The sequence below is a fragment of the Pleurodeles waltl genome, chromosome 10 (assembly GCF_031143425.1).
Source record: "Pleurodeles waltl isolate 20211129_DDA chromosome 10, aPleWal1.hap1.20221129, whole genome shotgun sequence".
In the NCBI taxonomy this organism is placed as follows: domain Eukaryota; kingdom Metazoa; phylum Chordata; class Amphibia; order Caudata; family Salamandridae; genus Pleurodeles; species Pleurodeles waltl.
In genome coordinates this window covers 943,535,971-943,562,555 of record NC_090449.1, presented here as the reverse complement: position 1 = coordinate 943,562,555, position 26,585 = coordinate 943,535,971, and the positions used below count along the sequence as shown (strand labels likewise).

Sequence of the window (26,585 nt, the reverse complement as noted above, 5' to 3'; positions counted from 1 at the left end):
CTGTTTTAGTAGACAGTCAGTGCTGCTTAGGAGTGTGCAAGATGTTTGCTGTGAGGTTTACATTACTCTCATACTTGGGTCAATGTAAAGATCCATGTGCCGGCTGCTGCAAGGCAATCTGAAGATGGATGGCAGTTTAGCTCTAGAAGGCACATCCTCCTCCTGTGATCATGTGGTAAGCTGGAACCTGGAGGACTGACTTGGTCACTCATAGTGTGCATGAAGAAATGATTGTAAGTTCACGAACGTTTAATTGTGTTTTCAAGCACATTGCCAATGTAGACTCAGTTAATGTTTGATTGTGAGCAAGACATTGGTAGAAAGTGGCTGCACACAGGGCATAGGGCACAATCCAAACTACCCACTGATCTTTACCAACATACCGGTGTTTTCTGGTTGGAAACTGAGTATGGGTAACTGACCCACACTCACCATCAAAACCAGCCAGCCTATGCTTGATGGTGAAACAGACCCCATTGAGCCTAAAGACATTCAATCATCCCTGGGGAATACTGTACTCTGAAGAACATCTGCAAACAGTAGATGGGCTTGGAAATGGCACTTAATGACTGATTAAATATAATTAGATGTCCTAGTGATTTGTCAATGAGATCCACTGGAGGAAAGGGAACATAGAATCTCCAAGGTTTGGTGTCTGCCACACAGTTCTTCTCTCTGGATGTGACTATCAGTGGGACCATGCTTGTAATCATGAGATAGACATGTGTAGAGCAAAGATTAAACATCATAACAGATATAGCATTGCCTTTTGCAATGAGTAAGGAATAACTATCTGGATTCAGTCCCAGCGCAATATGGATGAAAATGTATTAATGCACTGATTTATGGCTCCACAATAGCTTTCTAATGCTATCACCATCTGTTGGCGGGAGGGTTATTAGTTGTGTGACCTGCACAAGTAATGGGTCTGCGCTCGACTACAACTGGGAACCAAATACTCCATTGTAGCACTTGACTCTCATAGGGTAGCGTTGCTGAGCACTCCAAGGCTTACTCAAGGGAGGTGGTGTGGGCTAGTAATTACCATTCACAAGCACACAAGATTAACACTTAATAAATGATTGTCCAGCCTCTGATTTTTCTTTTGATAAAGTAAAAGTACATTTATTACACACACATACTATGCAACAATTTGCAAATATACACAAGCTGATGGAATTACTTTTGGATGACATTGCGTAATCATTTTTGTCTCTCCAAAAAGGAGATATAAACCAACAACCCACATGGCAGAACATTCACTTGTATTCCAATGCAATATTTGACCATAACTTGGATTGAGAGCACCTAAAACTGGCAATAAAGTACATCTACTTTGATCAGTGGCTGTCAGTCTCATCACTCAAATAAGCATCAATAAGGAACATGTCTATGCAGATTGGAATAATTTGCGGTGTTAGGCTTATCCTCAGCATGATCTACGTAGTCTACCCACACCCCTAAATGGTGTCTGCCATGGTTCATCATATTCCACATTGAAACATTAAACATAAAAATTATACATAGTTGACACAGTCCTTAAAGGACATAACTTGGTTGTTAATCATTATGTAATACCATCTTTCACCCTTAGAGAGTGCCTTTTCATAAGACCCTACACAAGTCATATCATTGGCCACAACACTGCAGAAATACATTTTGAATCATATTTAGCATAAATGCTACAGTGTTAACCAGTGCTAAAGGGTTCTATTCTTGTAAAATCACTTGTAATTATTGCTTTTGACTCCTAGAGGGTGTTCACCATTATAACAATCCATTTTTATCAGTTAGGCCACAAGGCCTGAAACCATAATCTTCACCCCTAAAGAGCACAGACCCACCACACTGAAACAAAAGTTACAGATAGGACTGGCTTCAAAACAAATTGAAGCCCTTGAGGGGTTATCATTTTCAAGCCCCTTGGAACTGAGGGCAGGGACATTTGATAACTTGTTGGGGGAGGCTGCGCTCCTCCTGCAGCTCCCCCTGCATGTGTAGATAATTTTGCTGGTGACTCTGCTCTACTAGGGGTCACCATTATGTTAAACAAGTGGTTTTGCCCATGGACTTGGGCCAGGATCCCAATGGCATTATGGGACGCTCCCTCTGAAGCATGCATAACAAAATGAGTGGCTCTCCATCTGCTCTAGGGAGACCCACTATGGTGGTTTCCTTTGTTTAGTTTTTTTTAGGTGTGTCTGGTCCCACCTGGACACCTCGCGGCCTTCCACATTTTTGCAGAGCAGCTCTGGGAGACAACCCCCAGCTGCTCTTGCCAGCTCCCTGCTCGGCCAGCACCTATATGTGCTGCAGCGGCAGCCGGCTCTTTACTTGAAGTCTGTCTCCTGCAGATGTTTGAGGTGCTATGGCCAAGCTGGCTGCATGGGGGAATGTGGTGGCACTCCCTCTCCTTCTCTGGCTACCGGGGGCACCAGGATGGGGTCTAACCACCCCTCTTCCTCTTCATGGTGGAGCACAACAGCATCTTCTGACTTTGCTTCCTTTTGGGGCCAAGGATGGGGTCCGGAGTCCCCCTCACCATCTCCGTGGGGGTGCAACAGCATCCCCTGACTTGGCCTCTTTGTGGGGCCCTAGGATGGGATCCAGGGCCCTCTAACCATCTTTGTACGATGTTGTCCCCTGACTGTGCTTCTTTGTGGGACCCCAGGATTGGGTGCAGGGCACCACTCACCATCTTCTCGGCGGGCGCAACAGCATCCCCCAATTTGGCTTCTTTGTGGGGGGCTGGGGTCCAGGGCCTCTTTTACCATCTTCACAGGGGCACAACAGCATCCCCCAACTGTGCTTCTTTGAGGGGTCTGAGGATGGGGTCTAGTGCCCCTCCCCTTCAAGGGAGCAGGACAGTGCTCCCTCACTGCCGCATTTTGTCAGGGGAAGTGCAGTGGTGCTCCCTGGCTCCACTCTTCCCTGGGCCAGCCTCCGGCCCTGGCTCGCCCTGGTGCAAGAATCCCAGCATGGTGGAAGAGCCCCATGCACTTCGCCACTGACAGAGGTGAAAGTTTGCCAGACTTGGAATGAAGATACCTCGGGCCCCAGGGGGGCATTTTTGAAGATCTCCATCTCATTTTGCTCCTGACGGTGAACCCTTGCCACTTGGAGCACTTTCTTTAGGCTTCCTCGCGTAGACGATTCCCAACTTGGTAGGGAGCCTGTCCCCCTGACTCCCTGCACCAGCCTTTCATCTGGTTGCTTCCTTTCTTCTGGGCAGCGTGCTCTCCTTGCGCCAGAGCTCAGTCTTTCCCCAACTGGTCCTCAGGGGGAGTAAGGGGATCAGCTTACCTGGTCCTGGAGTGTGCCCCACTGGGTCTGGGTTCATTCAGGGGTAGAGTCCCTGCCCCAGAGGGCAGTCAGGGGGTTATTCTTTCCACTTATCCATGACGCCCATCATCAGTCCCAGTGTTCTGCAGAGAAGCACAGCCAAGAGAGAGAGCCCTCCCCTGTGCAAGAGCTTTTAAGTGGGGGCAGAAGTGTCCAACTGGACTGTGCCTCTAGCCTATCCAAATGTGCCACATCACTTCTCTACCCCAGTCACAACCTTCCTCCACAGTCTTCTGGGATAGCTCAAAATGGCATTATCCAGGAGTCATCTGCCACATGTGCTCTGAGACTCAGTCCTCCTCCCGGACATTCCTCCCAGGGCCACTATCATCTATTCTGCCAATGAGCCCCTCCTCACTGAGGGGCCTGGGACAGGTCTGGTTCCTCCCACGGAATGAAAGCGGGCTGTTTGATGCGAGGCCCTGCTCCTACATCACAACAAAGCAGTAATTGACTCTAATCATGAGCTGAGTCAGAGAAAGATAACAATCCTGGATGACCCATAAGCTGTAAAAATATGCTTTTGTAACCTACTACATTATTCTTTTAATACAGGTTACAGTGTACATTGGTGTGTGTTAGACTTTTCATCCTTGGCATGGCCTCCCTTAACTTTTTTTCTGTTTCCCAGGTTGTTGATGTGTGCTGGACTCTGATTTTGCTGTTTTTGTTACTCTGGGCACTTTACCACTGCTAACCAGTGCTAAAGTGTAAGTGCTCCTATACAAAATGTGTATGTAATTGGTTTATCCTTGATTGGCATATTTGATTTACTAGTAAGTCCCTAGTACAGTGCACTAGAGGTGCCTGGGGCCTGTAAATCAAATGCTACAAGTAGGTCTGCAGCACTGGTTGTGCCACCCACATTAGTAGCTCTGTAAACATGACTCAGACCTGCCACTGCAGTGTATGTGTGTGCAGTTTTAAACTGTAAATTCGACTTGGCAAGTGTACCCACTTGCCAGGCCTAAACCTTCCCTTTTCTTACATGTAAGGCATCCCTAAGGTAGGCCCTAGGTAGCTCCAAGGGCTGGGTGCAGTGTATGGTTAAGGTAGGACATATAGGGGGTCATTCCGACCCTGGCGGTCCATGACCGCCAGGGCCGGGGACTGCGGAAGCACCGCCAACAGGCTGGCGGTGCTTCTAGGGCTATTCTGACCGCGGCGGTAAAGCCGCGGTCAGAAAAGGGGAACCGGCGGTTTCCCACCGGTTTTCCCCTGGCCCAGGGAATACTCCATGGCGGCGCTGCTTGCAGCGCCGCCATGGGGATTCCGACCCCCTTCCCGCCACCCTGTTTCTGGCGGTTTTCACCGCCAGAACCAGGATGGCGGGAATGGGTGTCGTGGGGCCCCTGGGGGCCCCTGCACTGCCCATGCCACTGGCATGGGCAGTGCAGGGGCCCCCTAACAGGGCCCCACAAAGATTTTCACTGTCTCTTAGCAGACAGTGAAAATCGCAACAGGTGCCACTGCACCCGTCGCACCCCTGCAACTCCGCCGGCTCCATTCGGAGCCGGCTTCCTCGTTGCAGGGGCTTTCCCGCTGGGCCGGCGGGCGGCCTTTTGGCGGTCGCCCGCCGGCCCAGCGGGAAAGTTGGAATGGCCGCCGCGGTCTTTTGACCGCGGGGCGGTCATTTGGCGTTGACCGCATGGCGGGCGGCGACCGTCGCCCGCCGCGGTCAGAATGACCGCCATAGTGATGTGTTTATATGTCCTGAAAGTGAAATACTGCTAAATGAGTTTTTCACTGTTGCAAGGCCTATCCCTCTCATAGGATAACCTGGGGGCTACCTTTAAATATGATTAAATTGTAGATTCCCTTTGGGAGCAGATATATGTGGAGCTTGGGGTCTCTGGGCTCCCAATTCAAAAATAAATATTTTAGTAAAGTTGGTTTTAAGATTGTGTGTTTGAAAATGCCACTTCTAGAAAGTGAGCATTTTCTTGCTTAAACCATTTCTGTGACTCAGCCTGTTTGTGGATTCTGTGTCTGGGTCAGTTTGACAGTTGGTCTGGTTGCACCTCTCACTAGACAGTGACACAAAGGGAGCTGGGGTGTAGTCTGCATTTCCTGATCACCCATCTGTGCTAGGAGGGAAGGGAAAAGTGTTCACTCACACCTGAAAGGGCAGTGCCTGCCCTCATACAATGCAGTCTCCAACCCCCTGGTGTCTGTCTGGGGCCTTGTAGGAGGCTGGCCTGGCTTGTAGTGGGTACCCGAGGTACTTACACCTTGTGCCATGTCCAGTTATCCCTTATTAGTGTAGAAGAGGTGTTTCTAGCAGCTTAGGCTGATAGAAGGTAGCTATGGCAAAGCAGCTTAGGCTGAACTAGGAGACATGTAAAGCTCCTACTATACCACTTATAAAACACAATACACAGAGTTACTAAAAATAAAGGTACTTTATTTTTATGACAATATGCCAAAAGTATCTCAGTGAGTATCCTCAGTAAGAAGATAAGTTATATACACAAGTTATATGTACACAAACCAAAATTAGGTAAGTAATAGCAAGAAAAGTAATGCAAACAGTGTAGAATCACAATAGGTTGCAATAGGAGCACATAGGTATAGGGGCAACACAAACCATATACTCCAAAAGTGGAATGCGAACCACAAATGGACCCCAGACCTATGTGAGCTTGTAGAGGGTCGCTGGGACTGTAATAAAACAGTGAGGGTTAGAAAAAGAGCCCACCCTAAGACCCTGAAAAGTAGGAGTAAAGTACACCTACTACCCCCAGAGAGCACAGAAGTCATGATAGGGGGATTCTGCAGGAAGAACACACACCAGCAGTGCACTGACAACGGATTTCTGGACCTGAGTACCTGTATGACAAGGGGACCAGGTCCAATAGTCTCCTTTAGCCTACTCAGCTTGTCATAGTTCACATTAATAGTATCTATGTGTGGCCACATGTCAGATACTTAAATCTCTCGTGTGGGGGGAAACAAAACATGTCCACAACACGTAACGACCTTCATGACCGAGATTGTGTGGGCAATTCCAGGTCGCATGCCACAACAACTTTGATCATTCAGTACCACATAACTTCCATTGGAAAGTACATGAAATACTGGGCGAATGTGTCGAGAGGGGGCAGGAGCCCAGGAAATGCCAGCTGAAGGTGCAAGGAAGCTGCCACTGGTTGGAAGAAGCTTTGAGTTCTGCAAGAAAGAAGAGGACTAGGAACTTCTCCTTTGGAAGACGGATGTCCCACGTCGCGATGAAGCTTGCAGAGGTGTTCCCACGAAGAAAGACCGCAAACGAGCCTTGCTAGCTGCAAGGGTCGTGGTAGAGGTTTTTGGGTGCTGCTGTGGCCCAGGAAAGACCAGAATGTCACCACTTGGAGAAGGAGACAGAGGGGGTGCTCAGCAACTCAGAGAGCCCTTACAGAAGCAGGCAGCACCTGCAGAAGTACCCCAACAGGCACTTAGAGGAAAAGTGAATCAGAGTCCATGCGAAGTCACAAAAGGGAGTCCCACGACGCCGGAGGACAACTCAGAAGGTTGTGCACTGCAGGATGGAGTGCCGGGCACCCAGGCTTGGCTGGGCACGAAGGAAATCCTGGAAGAGTGCACAGGAGCCGGAGCAGCTGCAAATCACATAGTACACAGCTTTGCAGTCTAGCGTGGGGAGGCAATGACTTACCTCCACCAAACTTGGACTGAAGAGTCCCTGGACTGTGGAAGTCACTTGGACAGAGTTGCTGTGTTCCAGGGACCACGCTCATTAGGATGAGAGGGGACCCAGAGGACCAGTGTTACAGTCTTTTAGTGCCTGCGTTAGCAGGGGGAAGATTCCGTCGACCCACGGGAGATTTCTTCGGAGCTTCTGGTGCAGGGTGAAGGCAGGCTACCCCCAGAGCATGCCCCACCAGGAAACCGTTGAGAAAGCCGGCAGGATTAGGCGCTACAATGTTGCTGGTAGTCGTCTTGCTACTTTGTTGTGGTTTTGCAGGCATCCTGGAGCAGTCAGCGGTCGATCCTTGGTAGAAGGTGAAGAGGGAGATGCAGAGGAACTCTGGTGAGCTCTAGCATTCGTTATCTGAAGAATTCCCCAAAGCAGAGACCCTAAATAGCCAGAAAAGGAGGCTTGGCTACTAAGGAAGGAGGATTGGCTACCAAGAGAGGTAAGAGCCTATCAGAAGGAGCCTCTGACGTCACCTGCTGGCACTGGCCGCTCAGAGCAGTCCAGTGTGCCCCCAACACCTCTTTTTCCAAGATGGCAGAGGTCTGGGACACACTGGAGGAGCTCTGGGCACCTCCCCTGGGAGGTACTGGTCAGGGGAGTGGTCACTCCCCTTTCCTTTGTCCAGTTTTGCGGCAGAGCAGGGCTGGGGGATCCCTGAACCGGTGTAGACTGGCTTATGCAGACACGGGCACCATCTGTGCCCATCAAAGCATTTCCAGAGGGTGGGGGAGGCTACTTCTCCCCAGCCCTTCACACCTATTTCCAAAGGGAGAGGGTGTAACACCCTCTCTCAGAGGAAATCCTTTGTTCTGCCTTCCTGGGCCAGGGCTGCCTGGACCCCAGGAGGGCAGAAACCTGTCTGAGGGGTTGGCAGCAGCAGCAGCTGCAGTGGAGACCCAGGAAAGGCAGTATGGCAGTACCCGGGTTCTGTGCTAGAAACCCGGGGGATCATAGAATTGTCCCCCCAATACCAGAATGGTATTGGGTGGACAATTCCATGATGTTAGACATGCTACATGGCCATGTTCGGAGTTACCATTGTGACGCTATACATAGGTAGTGACCTATGTATAGTGCACACGTGTAATGGTGTCCCCGCACTCACAAAGTCTGGGGAATTTGCCCTGAACAATGTGGGGGCACCTTGGCTAGTGTCAGGGTGCCCATACACTAAGTAACTTTGCACCCAACCTTCACCAGGTGAAGGTTAGACATATAGGTGACTTATAAGTTAGTTAGCTGCAGTGGTAAATGGCTGTGAAATAAAGTGGACGTTATTTCACATAGGCTGCAATGGCAGGCCTGTGTAAGAATTGTCAGAGCTCCCTATGGGTGGCAAAAGAAATGCTGCAGCCCATAGGGATCTCCTGGAACCCCAATACCCTGGGTACCTCAGTACCATATACAAGGGAATTATATGGGTGTACCAGTATGCCAATGTGAATTTGTAAATTTAGTTACTAGCCTGTTAGTGACAAATTTGGAAAGCAGAGAGAGTATAACCACTGAGGTTCTGGTTAGCAGAGCCTCAGTGAGACAGTTAGGCATCACACAGGGAACACATACAGGGCACATACTTATGTGCACTGGGGCCCTGCCTGGCAGGGTCACAGTGACACATAGACTAAAACAACATAAATACAGTGAAATATGGGGGTACCATGCCAGGCAAGATGGTACTTTCCTGCAGGCCTGGCATGGGAAAGGCAGGATTTCACAAACAAGAGAGACTTTCCTTTGAAGTGAGCCTACTTCAAAGGGCAAAATGAGTATAAGAAGGGCACCCAAAACCACAGACTTTAGAACACTTCTGGAAACCAAGAGCAAGCTCTGCCTGGAGAAGAGCTGAGGAAGAAGAGCTACCCTGCCTGTGACTGTGCTTTGTGGTACCCTCCTGCAGTTGCTGCTTCTGCCTGTGCTAGAGGACAAAGACTCGACTTTGTGTTGCCTTCCTTCTTGTGAAGAACTCCCCAAGGGCTTGATTTAGAGCTTGCCTCCTGTTGTTTGAAGTCTCAGGGACAGCAAAGACTTCTCTCTGCCAGCACCTGGAGCCTCTGCTGAGACTCCTACTCTGCCAAGTGGTGCCCATCCAGTTCCTGGGGCCCTGAAAGGAGAAGCTGGCAGGCCAAGAGTGCAAAATCCATGCACCGACCGCCGTGCGGGGAAAAGATAGACGCGACTCTGATCTGCAAAATCGACACTCGCCTGCAACGCAACTGGAAGATCGACGCCTGAGGCTGGAGAAACGACACCCAGCATTTCTGAAAGAGGCTGGTGATCGCAACCTGCGCTGTGTGGTTTTTGGATCATCGTGCGGCAGGATTTATGACACAAACATCGCTGGGCATGCAAAAATGATGCAAGGTCTGCCCGGACCCAAGAGTGTGGTTTGAATCGACACATCGCTCTCCTGCGGAGAGAAGAAACGATGCGCGCCGACTCGACTGAAGGAGACCCGATGCAAGGTCTCGCTTGTGAGTGAAATTGACGCATCGCAAGCCCTTTTTGACGCACACTCGCCCGTGCGGGGTTATTTTTGATGCACCCAGGTACGTTTCCACGCTAACAGCATTAGCGTTGTGTTTAAAATTACATGAAGACTCTTTTTGCTTTTTAATTGATCATTTGACTTGTGTATTGTGGATTTTTGTCATTTTGGTCTTGTTTTGTTTAGATAAATATTTTCTATTTTTCTAAACCTGTGTTGTGTCATTTTGTAGTGTTTTCATTAAGTTACTGTTTGTGTTGGTACAAATACTTTGCACCTAGCACTCTGAAGTTAAGCCTGCTGCTCGTGCCAAGCTACCAAGGAGTTGAGCGGGGGTTAGCTGAGGGTGATTCTCTTTTACCCTGACTAGAGTGAGGGTCCTTGCTTGGACGGGGGTAGCCTGAAAGCCAACTGTGAGAGAACAGGGCTGATTGCAGAGACCCTCTAACTTTTTGCCAATATTCTCCTGACTCTGATGGTGCCCTGGGTACTGCTTACAAATCCCAGGGCCTGTGCTCTGTGTAAAATCAGCATGCAAATTAGGCTAATTATAATTGGCTAAGTCAACCTACCTATAAGTCCCTAGTATATGGTAGGGCATGTAGGTTTAGGGACCCCAGCATAGGTAGTACAACCATAGGTGCACTGCTGAGGTGTCCAGTGTCATTTTAAAGGCAGGCCTGCCTTGCTGGCTGCTTTTAAATTAAAGTTACATCCAAATTCGACTTTGGAATTAAAAGTAGTTCCAAAGTCTTAAACTACCTTATTTTTACATATAAGTCACCCCTAAGGTGTGCCCTATGTGCCCCTAGGGCAGGGTGCCATGTAATTATAAGCAGGGACCTTATAAAAATAGTTGTATAAGACCTAGTGAGGTAAAAACAGCCAAATTTGTTTTTGGGAGACTTTATTTTAATTTTAAAAGTCCCCTTAAGTGACAGATACAAAGAGTTTGGTATCAAATTAATTGTTATAATAAATCCCACACCTTCCAGTTGTTGGATTTAATATAACTTGTTCATGTAAAGAGTTTTAAACTTTACCTGAAAAGTTGCCAACTTCAGCCCTGCATTGTTTTTGCTGCTGTGCTCTGATTGGCCAGCCTCTGGCAGCCTGGCCAGGCTGCCTTGATGAGGTGTGAATTGGCCTGGCTTCCCACAAAGAGATGTGCCTGTGGGAGGAGATCTCCCCACAGCAGATGGTGAGGCAGGAAGTTGGAGGGCTGACAAACTGGTCTTCAAAGGCAGAGAAGGACATTTGGAGCAACCCAGCAACACCCCCACATCCTGCAACTCCAGACAACTAGGTGCCCCCTTGATTAGATTAGGAGAGGGCAGGAGAGGGTTGTGTTTAGGATTTTTAGCCACACCAGTGGGTGAGCTCAGCCAGATGTAATCTCAAAAAATCGCTTTCAGCCATGATGGATTTTTGAGGAATGTTGCCTCCTGGGATTGATTTTTGCCACACTTCCCAGGAAGTGGTCATCACAGGGGGAAGGACCCTGAACCTGATTGGAGAACCCGGACCCCACTGTTTTTCACCCAGGAGCAAGGATAAAACTGGCAGAAACCCACACCTCAGTTCCCTACCAGATCCCTACCGGGAAGAACTACAGAAGAAGAAGGACTTCCCTGCTGGACCCCTGGCCTGCACCTGGACCTGCACTCTGAAGGACTGCACCAGCTGCACACTTGGGCTTCACCACAAGAAGGACTTTTCCTGGTTTCAACTGGTTCAAGGAGGGACTCCCTGTTTGCTACAGTTGAAAAATTGCCAACCAGAGTCTCCTGCACCAACTCCTGAAGAAATCAACCAGCTGACCACTGCCCAGTGGCCAAAAAGGAGTTTGCGCCAGGTGCATTCTGGGAGTTTTAGTCCACACCCCCAAGGATCATCTCAGAGCCTCTGCAACCTTGGGGTGAGCTGTGGACCCCAGAAGAACCTTAAAGGAACATCTGGAAGAAGATCCAGAAGTTTGGAGAAGTTTGGAAAACTTTGGAAAAAAGCTCCATAGAGGGACCGACCCGCCGCGGCAACTCTAGCCGGCTTGCACCAACCGTAACCCGGTCTGATTTGCAGGTTCGTACCGGTGAAGAAAATCTCCAAAAAAGAGACTAAGTCCGAACGTAGAAAGTTGACCGGGACCTCACAGCCAGTGTATCCGAGGAGGGCTCCAAGGATGTCGGATCAAGATCCAGGTTTGCCCCGGTTGAAGGATTTTCACCTCGAAAAAACGACTAAGTACGAAGGTAAAAGTCTCCACCTAGGGCTCCCTTGACGCGTATCCGGAGAAGAGTTCCAGAAGGTCGGATTGGATTGGTGGGTTCATCCCTCTGAAGAAAATCTTCTGAAAAACGACTAAGTCCGAAGGTAAACTTTTTACCGAGGCCTCCCGCGGGCTGTAGCCAAGTAGGGCTCCATCGCGGTTGGCCTTAAACTTTGACTTTGCCCTGGTCGAAGTGCGACCAGATGACCAGATTGGCGCTTTTTGTTTCTAGGCGGTAGAAAACAATCATTCTTTACAAATTCATATCTCCGGTTCCCCTTATCCGATTTTATTAGTTTTTGTGGCATTTTAGAGATACAAATATAATCTATTTTTATAAATTGGTTTTGGATTTTTAAACTGTTTCCTGTGTTTTTTTTAATTACTGTTTTGTGATATTTAAATGCTTTACACTCTATCTCCTAAGTTAAGCCTTGTCGCTCGTTGCCAAGCTACCAAGGGTTGAGCTGGGTTTAATTTACTGAGACCTAACTGGACCTAAGTGGGGGTTAGTGGCCTATTTCTAAGTGTAGGTACTTACCTGCCCTTACCAATAACCCATTTTCCAACACCAACCAAGGACCCCATTTCTAACAGTGTGACTCTAGAGTCTGTGGCCGCTAGGGAGCTGGAGTAGCACCCTAGGCCAGCCTTTCCCATTGCCATAGAATGAAGTGTCAGTACAATCAAGACAGTAGGCACACTGACTATCCTACACATGTGTACACCCATCTCATAAAGCCTACTGCAGGTCACCACCCACTCATCATGGTCCCTTCTGCTCCAGGCTACCTAAGCCCAGTTCTTTTGATGCACACACCGGGATTCCTTCCTGCACAGCCCTCACACGTGTGCACACACATGTGCACACGTGATCATGTGTAACCAGCTCTGGGCCTCCTACCCTTGCTGAGTCACAGCAACCCTTGCTTAACAAGGCGGCCCCAGCGATAAACACACGCAGTCCATTTTACCATGAGTGTACTCTGGGTGAGTCCCAAACTATGAGGCTCCCTCACAGTAAAAAGTTAGAAGCCATGTGATCCAAAAGCAAAAATTCAAGGTGGACCAGATAGTCAGAACCACCCTCTCACACCATCTGGTTAGAGTTGCTTGCAACATGTGCTTAAAGTGAGTTGCATCTCGTATAAACTGTGACATTAAGTTTGAAATGGATACGATAGTAGGGATGATTGTAAGAAATTGGGTTACTGGTTGAGGGGAGTGTAAGCCCCCCTCTGGTAACAACTACAATCCTTGCCATAGTGAACCACAAAACTCACTAAATTAGCCTATGCTTAACCATTTGGTAGCTTGGCACAAAAGATGCTAGGCTTAATTTAGAGACAAAGGTATTTATGCAGCGTACAAACAGTTACAAAGTGAAAACACAGCACAAGAAAAATTCCAAAACAATTTAGTTAAATATAGAACATTTTAATCAACAAAATGACACCAGAACAGCCCTCACCAGTCATCCCGCCAGGATGGCCCAGCGTTTCCATACTTAAGGCCCCTTTGTGTTAATGTCTGGGACAAGAAAATGTCCCAAATTGGCATTTTCAGAATTCTAAAATTAAAACCAACTTCACCCTTAACCAGGATTTTAAATTAGAATTCATTTGAGCGTAAACAACATATCTTTATCTGCTCCCAATTTAAAGTTAGCACTTATTAAATGTAATAAGATAGCCAATGTTAGTCAGGCCTTACAGCAGTAAAAAAATGACTTTAGGAGTTTTTCACTACTAGAACGTGTATAAATAAAACCAGCACATCCTATGTCTTAAATACAATGCACCCTGTCCTATGAGCCTTTACGGCCTGACATAGGAGTGACTTATAAGTGTTAAAAAAGAAGGTTTATGCTTGGCAAAATGTTTATTTGCCCAGTTCAAAATGTCAGTTTACAACTGCACTACAGACTGCAGTGACAGGCCTGAGACATGTTTTAAAAGGCTACCTTAATGGGTGGCACAATGAGTGCTGCAGGCCCACAAGTAGAATTTAATTTACAAACCCTGGGTACATGTAGTGCCATTTACTAGGGACTTTACAAGTAAATGGAATGTGCCAATTAGGGGTGTCATAGTTTGGACTCTTGCTCTAGGCAAGACTGCTGGTTCAAGGATAACAGTACTTTTGTTTGTAGGCGACTATGCCTATCTTACAACAAATCGCAACTATTGTCCCAATCTTACCGGCTCACTAGCAGCACCTCACCAGAAACACAATAGTAAAAGGTGATTTGTGGCAGCCTTTACTCATGAACTCGAGAATAAGACATCTCAGGGAGTGTCGTAATTAAAAAGAGATTACCCCTTTCTCACAGATATATCATGTCTCATACAAACTCAGGCAATGACAAAGATGTAGTAAAGTTTCAATAGTTTTTTATTTAACACAACTGCAATTTGTGATATGATGTATGGGCAGCAATGATTAGGATAATGAATAATGCAAGAAACAGAATTGTGAAGACGAGAGTCATTATTACAAAAAACCCCACCATCTTGCAATGCATGAAAAAGACATACGAGGTGTAATGTGCCCTAATGCCCTAATGTGATAGGCCTAACCTCCTACCTAAAGGAGAGCTGGGTTTGTTAAACCTAATCTGCCAATGCCATGTCCATGAGAGGAGCCCCAACCCTTGTTACCTTGAAATGAGGTCTCTATCTCAGACTCCGCAGGGACACGAAGACTGGGTCAGCATCAAGACGAGGTGCAGCATCTGTATCAGCCATGGTGGCGATGCCCTCTGGTCGGAATCCCTCTGATTATCTGTCTAAAGTGTGATGTATTTATACAGATCTACCAGGACCCCTGACGTAGGTGTGTTGCTAAACAATAGATAACAGACATGCTTGGGATGGCAATTATTATAAACAATCCCTCGAAAGTATAGAGAGGGAACACCTACTGTTTGTTTGTCTTTGTTGCTTGATCTTGACGCCTTTGTGCGGTGGCACTGATAATGTAAAGCATAACAAGTGGCCTTACTATTAACAAGGCAGCCATCTTAGATGAATTAAATAATTAAATGGGCTAAGACAGAGCAAGCTACATAGGTTAAAAGTCACTAGGTGATGGGGGCACGAGTATGCAAGCCAGAGGCTAAACTAACTCCTGTTATCCCACTAAAACAAACTAGGGGCAGGCCAAATTTAAAATTTTTGAAGGTGAGAGCATAAGCATTTTAACCAAAAATTTGCAGGATGGTAGCACACTATATGAACCCATTTCCTCAATAAGATATGAAACACAGTTTTCAACTCTGGCATTTTTCCCGCAACTTGGAAACAAACATTCCTTCTTCCACTCCTAAAAAAAACAATGTGGACCCTAATTAGTTATTTCAGGCCCATTTCACTTCTGCCAGCCCCGGCTAAGATCTTGAAGAAGTTGATGAACCACCAACTCTTATCCTTCGTAGAGACAAATTGTCTGCTCTATGACACACAAGTTACAGCACCGAACTGCACTATTGAAACTGTCCGAATCTGTTAGAGAAACACTGGAGGGAGGGCTTTTGCTGTGGTTCTATTATTGGATCTGTCATCAGCATTTGACATGGTGGCGCATCCCACCTTGTTGAATGGACGTGGGCCCTCATTACGACCAAGCGGTCCAAAGACCCCCAGGACTGCGTTGGCGGTCTCACCACCAACGGGCTGGCGGTGAAGACCGCCAAATTCTGAGTTTGGCGGTTTGCCCAAAGCCAAACTGCTGATACTCTGCCTGTCCCGCCTCTTTTCTGTGGTCTGCCGGGCCGGAGGTGAGCACCTCTGGCCCGGCGGACGAAAACGCGGGAGACCACCAGCATTTTTCTGGCAGTCGCTCAGGCAGAAAAAGCTAGTGGTCTTGCATTCTGGCAACAGGAATAAGCATTCCTGTCACTAGGATACACTCGCATACACGTCCATGTTCCTGCATACATGCAGCCACATACTTCCACACACAAACACACCCCCACTCACCCATGCACGCGGGTCATACACCCCCATTCACACTAACATACATACACTAATGCTGCACTTACGCATGCATTCACTCCCCCAGCGCATACATACTTTCACACCCATTTCCACCTCCCCCAGAGCATACATACATTCAAACCCCCTCCTCCCTGCACCGCATACACGTACTCACCCGCTCTCCCTGTTCACTCACACATTTACCCCCCTCCCCTGTCCACCATACACATGCACAGGCATGCACACACTCACCCCTTCCATCTGCTCAATTGCACTCACTCAATCGCTCACACTTGCACACACGCACTCACACACTCACCCCTTTTCCCATCCACACTCACTAACCTCCAATCACAAACACTCACACCCCCCTCACCCTGTCCACAATCACTCAGACATGCAGACATGCACCCACAAACTATCCCTCCCGCATTCACGACATTTACACACGCACTCACACAGACAGAAATGCACACACATCTCCCCCCGTCGGATGATCCACTTACCTTGTCCTTCGAGGTGGTCATCCGGCAGGGGACGGGTCCCGGCGCTTCCACCACTGGCAGCGCCCCGCCATCACGCTTTTGGCATGGCGGTGCCGGCAGTGGAACCACCTCTTCACTGCAGACCGCCAGCACAACTGATGTCGGGCGAAATTAAGAAATCAGTCATAATAGGGCAATCTTAAGACTGCCAGCACTGGTGGTCTTTCTGCGCCCACAGCTTCGATGGTCTTAGCAGAAGACTGCCAAAGTCGTAATGAGGGCCTAAGTCAATTTGGCTTTCAGGGCACAGTCTTGTCCTGGATAAATTTCTCTTGGAAGAACATTCACAGAGGGTTTTACTCCACCCTTTCTCTTTCTTCCCCCAAAACCTTGGTCTGTGGAGTACCACAGGACTCTGCCCTGAGCCCGCTGCTTTTCAACCTCTATATGGCCCCACTTCCCACCTTGATCAAAACCTGGAGGCAAAGGTGGTCTCCTACACGGACGACACGCAACTGTTGTTCTCTTTCAGGGAGAACTTAGAAGTGCCTTCCTTAAATTCAAAGAGCACTTGAAAGTCATACCCAATTGGATGGAGTCCAACTTTCTAAAACTAAATGTGGATAAAACAGAGGGCCTCTTTTTCAGCCAGAACGCCTCCCCCCCTCAAACGTCTGGTGGCCTAAAGAACTTTACCTGCCTCCGTCAACTTCCACATTGGTGAGGAATCTGGGCATCCTATTTGATTCCAACCTCTCTTTCACGGCACAGATCAAACAGATCTGTTTGATTTGCTTCCTGAAACATAGATCTGTCAGGAAACTGCTGCACCTTGTCCCAGAGGGAACCTTAAAAACTGATGTTCATGCACTTGTGACATCACACCTTGACTATGCCAACAGCCTCTATTTGGGCCTTCCCGCTTTTCTGACCCAAGGGCTCCAAATCAGAACGCGGCTGCCAGGGTAATATGATGGGTCACTTTTTGCCAACATATTTCACATAAAGCACCTTCATTGGCTCCTGGTGGTAAAAAGCATTGAGTTTATGGCCCTTACCTTGGCTATTAGAGCCCTTGAGGGCAAAGGTCTGTTGTATATGCGATTCAGACTTTGCCGATACCAACAAGAGAGATCCTTGAGATTCAATAACCCCAGTTTATGCAAATCCCTAGATTTGCTACAGCTGGATGTGGAGACAGGTCATTCACTGTACTGACAGCGTAGCTATGGAACTCTTTACCGCTTAAACTTTTCATGGTCCAGTCAGTACAATGTTTCAAAAAAGAGCTAAAAACCTAGCTCTTTGACCAAGATTAGATCTCTGCTACTGGTTTGTTCTCAGTCACTGCTTTGAGCTCCAAGACGATTCTGCAGAAGCACCCAAGTGCTGTGCAAATGCACCTGATTGACTAAATGATTGACTGGTGAGCCGGAAAAAAGCCCTAATGCCAACAGAAACAGGTTCAACAACAGAAGGCAAAAAACTAGGGGTGACCTCACAAAAAAGAGCCAGGTCCAGCAATTGCCTTGCTCAAATATTCAGAATGAAATGCTTCCAAGGAGGGTTCTATCTAAAAAGCAAGTCTCTTCAAAGAGAGGCCCTCCTCATGCCTCCTAACCCAGCTCATGCAGAGTTGAACACAGCTGAGCTCCTTCCAGGCAGCCCCTAACCTGGAATTTGGCCTTTTCCTGTTTGGGGGGTGTAGCCTACACGTTGATCTTGGGTCTAGAGAGAGGAGTGTTGTCGCCATTCTAGGAAGCTGGTTAGACAGAGATATTCCAGATTAATCCATATTCATGTCCAATATCCTTTACTCGTCCTAAAACTCTAAAATATACCTAGCCCGTGAAACCCTCAGGGCTATTCTAGCGATTCCCTAGTGATCCCTTATCTAACTTTTCCACCCTACCTGTTTCAGATTCATGCAGGTCATAATATAGAACATTAATGGCATAATTAAGGGAAACGTTAAAAGACTACCAATGGCACTGCTTTCATTGATCAAGATGAGTTGTTTTTGCAGCATGAACTGGCAATCGGTGGCAAAAATCACTTTTCACCGTGTGAAGAGTAGCCTTTTTTGGCATTCATAGTAGAGGTGAATTCATAAAGAGCAAATTTCTGAGCATTTTAACAAATTAAATTTTAAGTTCCTGTGCCCAGAATGAAAAATCTTCCCCCTGCCAACTGTCCTAGCCCTCCAACAAAAAAGGAGTACCTTTTATCAGAAGAAGGGCCTGATTGGTTACTAGATGTTTTGGTGTTGCTGGCAGGCTGATGCCCTGTTTTACTGCTTTTGGGGTCGATTTTGTTTCCACTTGCAACACTTCTAAAGAAACAATGCAAAAGCAAATGGTTTTGAAGCGTGCTTAAAAGGTACTCTAAAACCATTTATGTTGCACTGTTTAACGTTTCAATTGATTGCAAACACACTTCTGATAACAAAACATTGGCAGGTGTCATTGTTAATCGTGATTTGGAGGTGAATGAATGAATGAATTAATTAATGAGATTTGTAAAGCGCGCGCCTATTCGGAAGGGGTGCCCCTTTTAGTCCCGCTTCAAATTGCGATACAAAATGAGTTATAAAAACTATTTTGTGATTCGGAAAGGTTCATCCAAATTGTGAAAGATGTTTAATACATTTGAAAATAGTGTTTGCAGTCGCAAACCTGTGATTTTCAGGGTTCGCCACTGCAAAATGTTTCATAATCTGACATTAAATCTAGTTGTTAACTATTTCCGTCTGTGTAACTTTTACAGCTGGTTCATGGCTTTCAAAATTTGTTGGTGGGTTTGCATATATGTAGGAAGTATATGTAAAGTTACAAATTGGCACTAAAGTGATGTACAAAGTACTCCTTTCATCAATTAAAGCAGGCTGTGAATGAATAACGCCACCTATACATGCATCCTGGTGATGAAACCTAATCTCATGTAACTTTGCACACCTATATTTAGTTATGTGTCTGATTATTGCTATTCTGTTTTTTCAGCATCCGGTCTATTGTGTAAATGTCGTTGGAACACAAAATGCTCACAACCTCATTACAGTGTCAACCGATGGAAAAATGTGTTCCTGGAGCCTAGATATGCTTTCAACACCACAGGTATGTCTGATATTGCAGTCTTACTATGTGCTTAGTTCTTCAGAAGAGCAAATTCTAGACACTCATGGGCCATGTGTGAACTAAATAGAATCCCCTTTGGAAAATAGATCATTCTTTATCTTTTTTGGCAACAGATAAACGATCATTATGATCTTTTAACACTAATTGTGCAATACTACCCTGAACTGAAGATATTGCACATACAAACTCTGAGAAGTGAATTGTCCTAGAAAGGTATAGTGGCCTTGGAACACTTTAGAGCAGGGTTCTGCAAAGTCAGTCCTGGAGAGCTGGGTCCATGCCAGATGTTTCGCATATCCACATTTAGAAAAATATAGATTTCTGAAATGTCTTTTTTCTAAATGTGGACATGCTAAAAACCTGGCATGGACCCGGCTCTCCAGGACCGACTTTGCAGAACCCTGCGCTAGAGGACCTCTTCGAAAAGGGACAGATTAAATTAGAAAATTTGAGAGACATGCTTCCAACCATAGAGATTAATTTAGGATGTGTGCTACAATGTACTCAATGTTTAAGAAAAATTGTCCCTCTTCCACAAATGGCCCTATATTTATGAGAGCCTGAAAAGGATTTCGATGTTATACAGGGTGCTAAGAAAAGTACTTCCGGATTGTATGACACAAGTATTCGTAGGTACTATTACTGTTCCTTATTGAAAAAAAGTAGCAACGTAGTTGGATTTTACGGACATTAGATTAATAGAACAGTGTTAGTATAAAGAATAGATCTGTAAATAGATTTAAATTGATGGCCTCAGAATACTACAAAGTTTTAGGAAACTGTTTTAATCTATGCTGGAAAGAGGCTGCAGTCTTACTGTGAACTGTGACTGAGGTCACCCAACCCCCAAACAGTTGACTCCTCAAAAGTAAGCAGGTTGATGTGAGGATGCTCATCCTTTGTATCTTGGCTCAGGCGTCAAGGAGTTTGAAATAGAAGTGTATGTGTTAAATTTACGATAACACTAGTTAAGACATAAAGAACATTAACATACACAAACCAAGCTCTACAGTAAGGGAAAATTAAATGAGCAAATTGCCATAAAAATAATGGAAGGTGGAAGGAGGGGCCAATGCTTATACAGAAACCCATATCATTCCATAACAGAGGGAAAGTTGAAAAGTTATATATGTCTATTATGAGGAGTACCTGAATACTATTTGTGGTAGACTTGCAGTGGACCACGGCTGGGTAAAGTCTGATGTTTCACCTGGGTAAAAAGTTTTATTTTCAGACCTAGAATATTTTGGAAGTCGAAATCTGTAGTGGAGCAAGAGTGGATGTCGTACGCAAGTGAGATTTTTCACAAACCCGGATATTTCTAATGAGTGGTCCCACTCTAGCCTTCAAATTCCCATAAAAAAGTCTCTACAAAATAAAATTGAAGATAAAGACTCAAAGGTTGTGTCTTTTTGGGTAAGACCTGCACTTTGATCTGGTTAAATAGAGGTTAGTTGTTTCTAAGCCCGAACTTCAGAAACATTCAGTAACTTTTACCATGATATCAAAAGTGTCAAAACTTTTAGTAAGTGTTCTTTATACATCAGTCCATGGATCTGACATGAAGGACATAACCTGACTACTTTAGTTTAGATCCAAAGTAAAAAGTTTAAGAATCAGTTGTTTTTTGGTTTACGGACTACCAAAGATCCTAATGACATTTACAAACAACACAGCCTTTGGTTTCCTGGTTGTAATGTCACTGGTATGTCTCAATGGCATAAATGCCCTATAAAGCATATATATCCATCAGGAATCCTATATATATTCAATGATTTCCTCCAGTTGGGTTTGCACATAGTTCGATTACACACAGTTGTCATTCACACCAATTTTTGGTAGAAACTTCCCACGTTTGGGCTTCATAATTTAAAGGTCGAGGTGTCTCCTGATTCAGGAGTAAAGTGGTGTTCGGGACAAACCAAGATTACAAGTAGTACAGTAATTTTGCATATACCCAGTATTTTTTCCACTCTACAAATTTATGGAGGGGTCAGACTATCCTATAGAGCAGTGGTTCTCAAACCTTTTTATGCCCCCCCCCCAGTGGGGGAAAGAAAAATCTCTAGGGCCCCCCTAAGAATTTGTCACAATTATTCAATTAAGTTGCCAATGTTTAAATATGTCTAGACTTATTTAAACATTGCATTTAAGTTCTGTTACCTTTTTCAAAATGCAATAAGTGTTTTTTCTGCTTAAAAAAAGCAGTGTCCTCTCCATAATGCCCCTTTTGGCCAGAGCTTGGTGCTCTCCCGGGATTACCTGAGGCCCACTTAGGGGGGCCCGCCCCCCATTTTGAAGACACCTGCTATAGAGCATTTAGGCAATGCCTGAAGGGCTGACCTGCCAGGTCAGTGGGTTGTGGTGTTTTATCACTGTTTGTGGGACATATTTGTGGTCTGCTGGGCCGGTATTTGCTGTTGGTTTCCCTGATATCAAAACAAACATTGCCTGCAGCATGCTCAAATCCATGCAATCTTCCATACATTGAAAAGCACTTATGCAGCATGTCTTTGCAACTTCAAAACTACCCCAATATGAAAATATGAACCAATTTTTAGCTATCTAATTCACAAATGGGAGCCACTTTTATTTTGGTGCCCAGACAGAGTTTTGCAGCTTAAACCAAGGGAAAAGTGCAGTATCATACTAATATATCTGCCATTCCCACCTGCAGAACTTTATATGCAAGGAATTTTACTGCACTGAGGGGGAACCACACCATTTTTTAGCAATATTTCCCTGGGAGGTAATACCTGCCAGTAATAGCTTGGGTCATGGGATGATGTAGGTAGGGGGAGATCACCTGAGCATGAAACATCAGACAGGACACAAACATTACAACTACAAAAATAGGAATGTCACAATTCAGCCACTTGTACAATCCACTACTACCCATGCAAAAATGCTGTGTTTATCTAACGAGTTTTGCCTTTAAATGTGATTTATCTCACGAGTTTTGCCTTTAAATGTGACTAAAACTGCCCAAAAGTGTATTTAGTTTCTTTCCAAGCCCTTGTTATATAGAAGCGAATCTGTGTACTGTTCTATTATTCATCTGTAATATTAAATTTCTGAAGTGGCTAATGGAATTCCGCCAGCAAGAATACTTCTGCCAGGTTTTCTACCACACACTATCACCTTCTGCCAATAAAACCCGCTGTTTATTTTGATTGGCTTTCATATTTATAAATGTGCTTGTTGAGGCTGAGAGTACATGCATTTCCCGTCAGACAATGGATTTTAAGAATGTTTGTAAATATAGGGGTATTGTATGTTTTATTAGAGCCTGGGGCTGACATGTGTAACCATTAAAGTATTATCTTTAGTTTCTGCACCATTCGTTTCTAAATTCTCACCTGTCATCTCTGTCTGACTTAAGGCGCAAGGCAGACAGATGAATTCCAGCCAGTCTGAAAGCGCCACAGTATAAATGTCAGCCTCACACCTTGTGGCTTTTCTCTTTCTTCTGCTATTGCGGTGCAATGGAAAATGATATTGCCACATTTATCTATGGTACCTTTGTTCATAGAAATACGGAAGCTAATCATTTATGTATGTTGCAGGAAAGCATGGAGCTAGTGTACAATAAGTCCAAACCAGTGGCGGTTACCGGAATGGCTTTCCCAACAGGGGACGTCAACAATTTCGTTGTTGGCTGCGAAGAGGGTACAGTTTACACGGCGTGCCGACACGGAAGGTGATTTTTGTTCATACTTGCATATGTATGGCAGACATTTTCTCAATGAGTATTTATGTTGCAATAACTGACTTTGTAGGGATGGTCTAAAAGTTTGCACAGCTGGCCAATATGCAAGGTGATTTTTAGGTCTGACTTAGAAGGCAGTGCAAACTATCTGTTTGCGAAAGGACCTATTGTCAGCTTACAGTGGGCTAGAGCCCACCAATGCTTACCATTGGTTGGCTTTGTTGTCTCTTTTTTTTATTTGTTAGCTTGTGTGGGCTGTCCTTAGTTTCCTTGCGTTTTTTCCCCTCCACAGGTGCGTGGACACATTACTTTTTGTCCTTCCACTGCTTGATTTTCAAGTGCTCCTTTTTTCTTTTTATTTAAGCACTTAGTGAGAGTGCATATGTTTTCCGGCTGTCTGGCTCACGTACTTCGAGCTGCACAATATCAAAGAAGATGAATTTTTTTCATGGTTTCATATATATAACAGAACCATAGCAGCCATTTTTTGGCATAGCTTTTATATCCCAGTAGCTAATATGGCAGGGATGGTCTTAGGTTTACATTAAATGCCAACACCAAAGGTAATTCATGTTTATGGTTCCATATGTATTTCAGCAGCATTGCAACCATTTCCTGGTATAAAGTTTATATTGCAATAACCAATATGGTAGGCAGGGTTTTACGGTTTACACAGCATGCCACCATGGAAAGTGATTTTTGTTTGTGCTTGTGTATGTATAACTGCAGGATAGTTGCTGCTTTCTGATAGATCTATTATGTCGCAATAACCTGTACGCCAGGGATGGACCTAGAGAACTCCATTGGGCTATCCCACTTCTTACCTTAGAGTAGTTTGTAGTTACAACCTCGCAAGTTCTGCCAGGAGTAGAGGAATTTGTTACACATATGGAAAGAACTCCCTAATATAGATCGTGTATAGCAATACCTAATATTGGGGTCAGTAAGATTTCAGCAGCACATTAGCTCTTTGTTTTATTACATCAGAAGTTAAAATGGAAAGAATGAAGCCCCAGTTTGATCATGGAAATCAGTATGTATTTCCTGGCACAAGGCCTCTACATGCCAATAGATGTGACTAGGCTGAGTAACGTAATATAGTGACACAGTAGCACTTTAAATGTTTTGGCCGGTGTATAAATAGATGGGATCAACCTGCAAATTTATCATGGGACTTAACATACATTTTTATGTGTCTTGGATAAAATTTCTTAGCTGCATCTTGGCCTGCAGTCCTTTTATTCAGTTGGACATTATTAACAACCCTGTATGCTACCATGAACAGGTGTATTTCAATGTGTGAATATTCCTTACAATTATGAGCAGAGATGAGTTCTGTGTGGAAGAAAGGCATGCCTGATGATCAGGTTTTTAAGCTAACAGTGATATTATTACATCATTATGATTGAGGAAGCTATTGTTTGTACTTACCTCCATAGCACATTTCATGGCTTGGAAATGTTTCCTAAACCATGGTCCTTAACAGTATGGGTTAACCAGGCTGCGGCCAGATTGGTAATGCTCATAACAACGTGAGTAAGGTAATAATGGGCACCTAAACGATTTTTAGAATAGCTGTGGATAATGTAAATCTGAAGTCAGTTGCACGATGCCTGGAATCTGAATTCTTCCTCAGTGGTGTTATTGTATGCGTCCTATCGTTATGCTTCAAACTGACCATACACCTAAAGGATTCACTGAGAAAGTATGCGTGTACAATTTATAGCTAGATGGTTCAGAATGCAACTAAGAGAAATCTGGTGGCAGGGTTTGTAAGGGCTCAGGAGGATGAGAGCCACAAGAGGATGCTGGGTGAGTTTTATTCTAAATGTAATGTTTGAGACAAGATAGAAAATAATTCAACCACTATTTTTAATGTTTAATAAATGCCCTGTTCAATGGTGAAGATGGATGTTTATTAAATATATAGGAAAAGTTACTTTTTCCCTGCCCGGCACTCCTGGAGGGTAATTTGCATAAGCTCTCCAGGCGCTATCTAACAAGCGTTTGACCTCAATGAGGTGTGAAAACTGCTCCCAGAGCAAGAAACTTGCTTGGGGTGGGGCCTGGTCTGGGTGTTGGGAGGTGCTTTCCTTCCAGTTGCAGGAAGGCCAATTATGGTGGCCCATTAATTTCATTCAGTTGTAAGGGGGGGCTGCCCTTTCACAAGTGCATTTAAGATGGGAACAGGAGAAGGCAACCCTTTGTTCCTCTAGCTAGGTTGCCACCAACCCAGCGGGAGGGGCGCTACCTCCAGAACCATTTGTGAGTGACCACAGAGGAAGGGGCTGCTCATTTCCTTGGCCACATCTCTGGCTAGGCATAAAGGTTCTGCACAAGAGAGGAAGGGTTCCCCCATTTTGGATTTTGGTACTAATGTGCACCGTAGGAGTGTATACAGTAGGACAAACAGGAATTGCTGCACATCAGTAGGGGCGCCCCCAGGGAACATTTACTACATTGGGTAGAGACCAAAGTCACATCACCCACTAGCTGATGACATGACAACCATGAATGTGGCAAACCAAGGCACCCCTCTCGTAACACATTCTGAACATGAGGAAGAACAGATAGAGGTCTGAATCAGCTGTTTGAGATCTATGAGGAGACCTGAATGGCTGGACCTTCTCTCACCTGTACTGAGGACAAAGAAGTGGACTCAAAGGCTCAGTAGGCTGATCTCATATGTGGCCAAAGGAACACAACATTCTGCAAGGTACTTTTTGCCTGAAGTGCCCAGCTGACCAGTAGAAACTGGACTGGACTCTGCTGGTGGCTCTGGTGGAGAGACTCTTGACCCCCAGGTGCTGTTCCTAAGACTCTTGACTGTGTGAAGCTGGACTTCTCCTAACAACTCTAAAAACGTAGTACTTTTTGGACAGCTGCTGGAGAACTGGCACCAACAACCCAAGCCGATCCAGCCAGGGCGCAGCTTTGCTGGGTTGAAGAAACAAGATTTTTCTGCTTGGAGGCTCTAGGTGAGAAGGTACCTAGCCTTGTGGAACCCGTTATTAGATACATCATACAGTCTTACCCTGCTCAAAAGGGACTAAGGGCTACATTTCCCAGAGTGTTGTGTCACGTTTGCACCACACAACATGATACATGCATGACACAAACATCTAAGTGAGATTTATGAAGCCACGCAAAGCAACTTTGCGCAGCTCTGAGTTGCTTCAAAATCTGGAGTAAAGCAACACAGTGCAAATCTCTGTGTTGCGTTACTCTGCCATGGGAACGCATTCCATGGGTATTGTGTGAGTGTTCCCATGCAACTACCATCTATTTTGACTCATCTTCAGATTTGCAAGAACTTGTAAACCTGGGGATGTGCCAAATCTTACATCTTCCCAAGGGAGGCTTAACAAGGAGAAATATCTCTCTTTCTCCTTGTTTCTTTCTATTTCTACGTGTCCTGCATTTGGCATCACAAATAGAAACAGGAATATGCCTCCCAGGATTGTTTTTGTGGAGGAAAATGCCCCTTCTT

General features: G+C 45.5%; 1 protein-coding gene and 1 long non-coding RNA gene across 5 annotated transcripts in view; one reads left to right on the top strand and one right to left on the bottom strand.

Moving 5' to 3' along the window:
* DYNC1I1 (dynein cytoplasmic 1 intermediate chain 1) overlaps nt 1-26,585 on the top strand; it is a 1,447,115-nt gene that overhangs the window by 1,266,520 nt on the left and 154,010 nt on the right. For all 4 annotated transcript variants that reach the window (XM_069211741.1, XM_069211739.1, XM_069211740.1 and 1 more), the window contains 2 exons: nt 19,252-19,365; nt 22,953-23,086. In XM_069211741.1, coding sequence (XP_069067842.1) covers nt 19,252-19,365; nt 22,953-23,086 — 248 coding nt within the window. The remainder of the gene's footprint in view (nt 1-19,251; nt 19,366-22,952; nt 23,087-26,585) is intronic.
* LOC138262053 (uncharacterized) overlaps nt 1-26,585 on the bottom strand; it is a 92,306-nt gene that overhangs the window by 45,298 nt on the left and 20,423 nt on the right. The gene's annotated exons all lie outside the window — the stretch shown is intronic.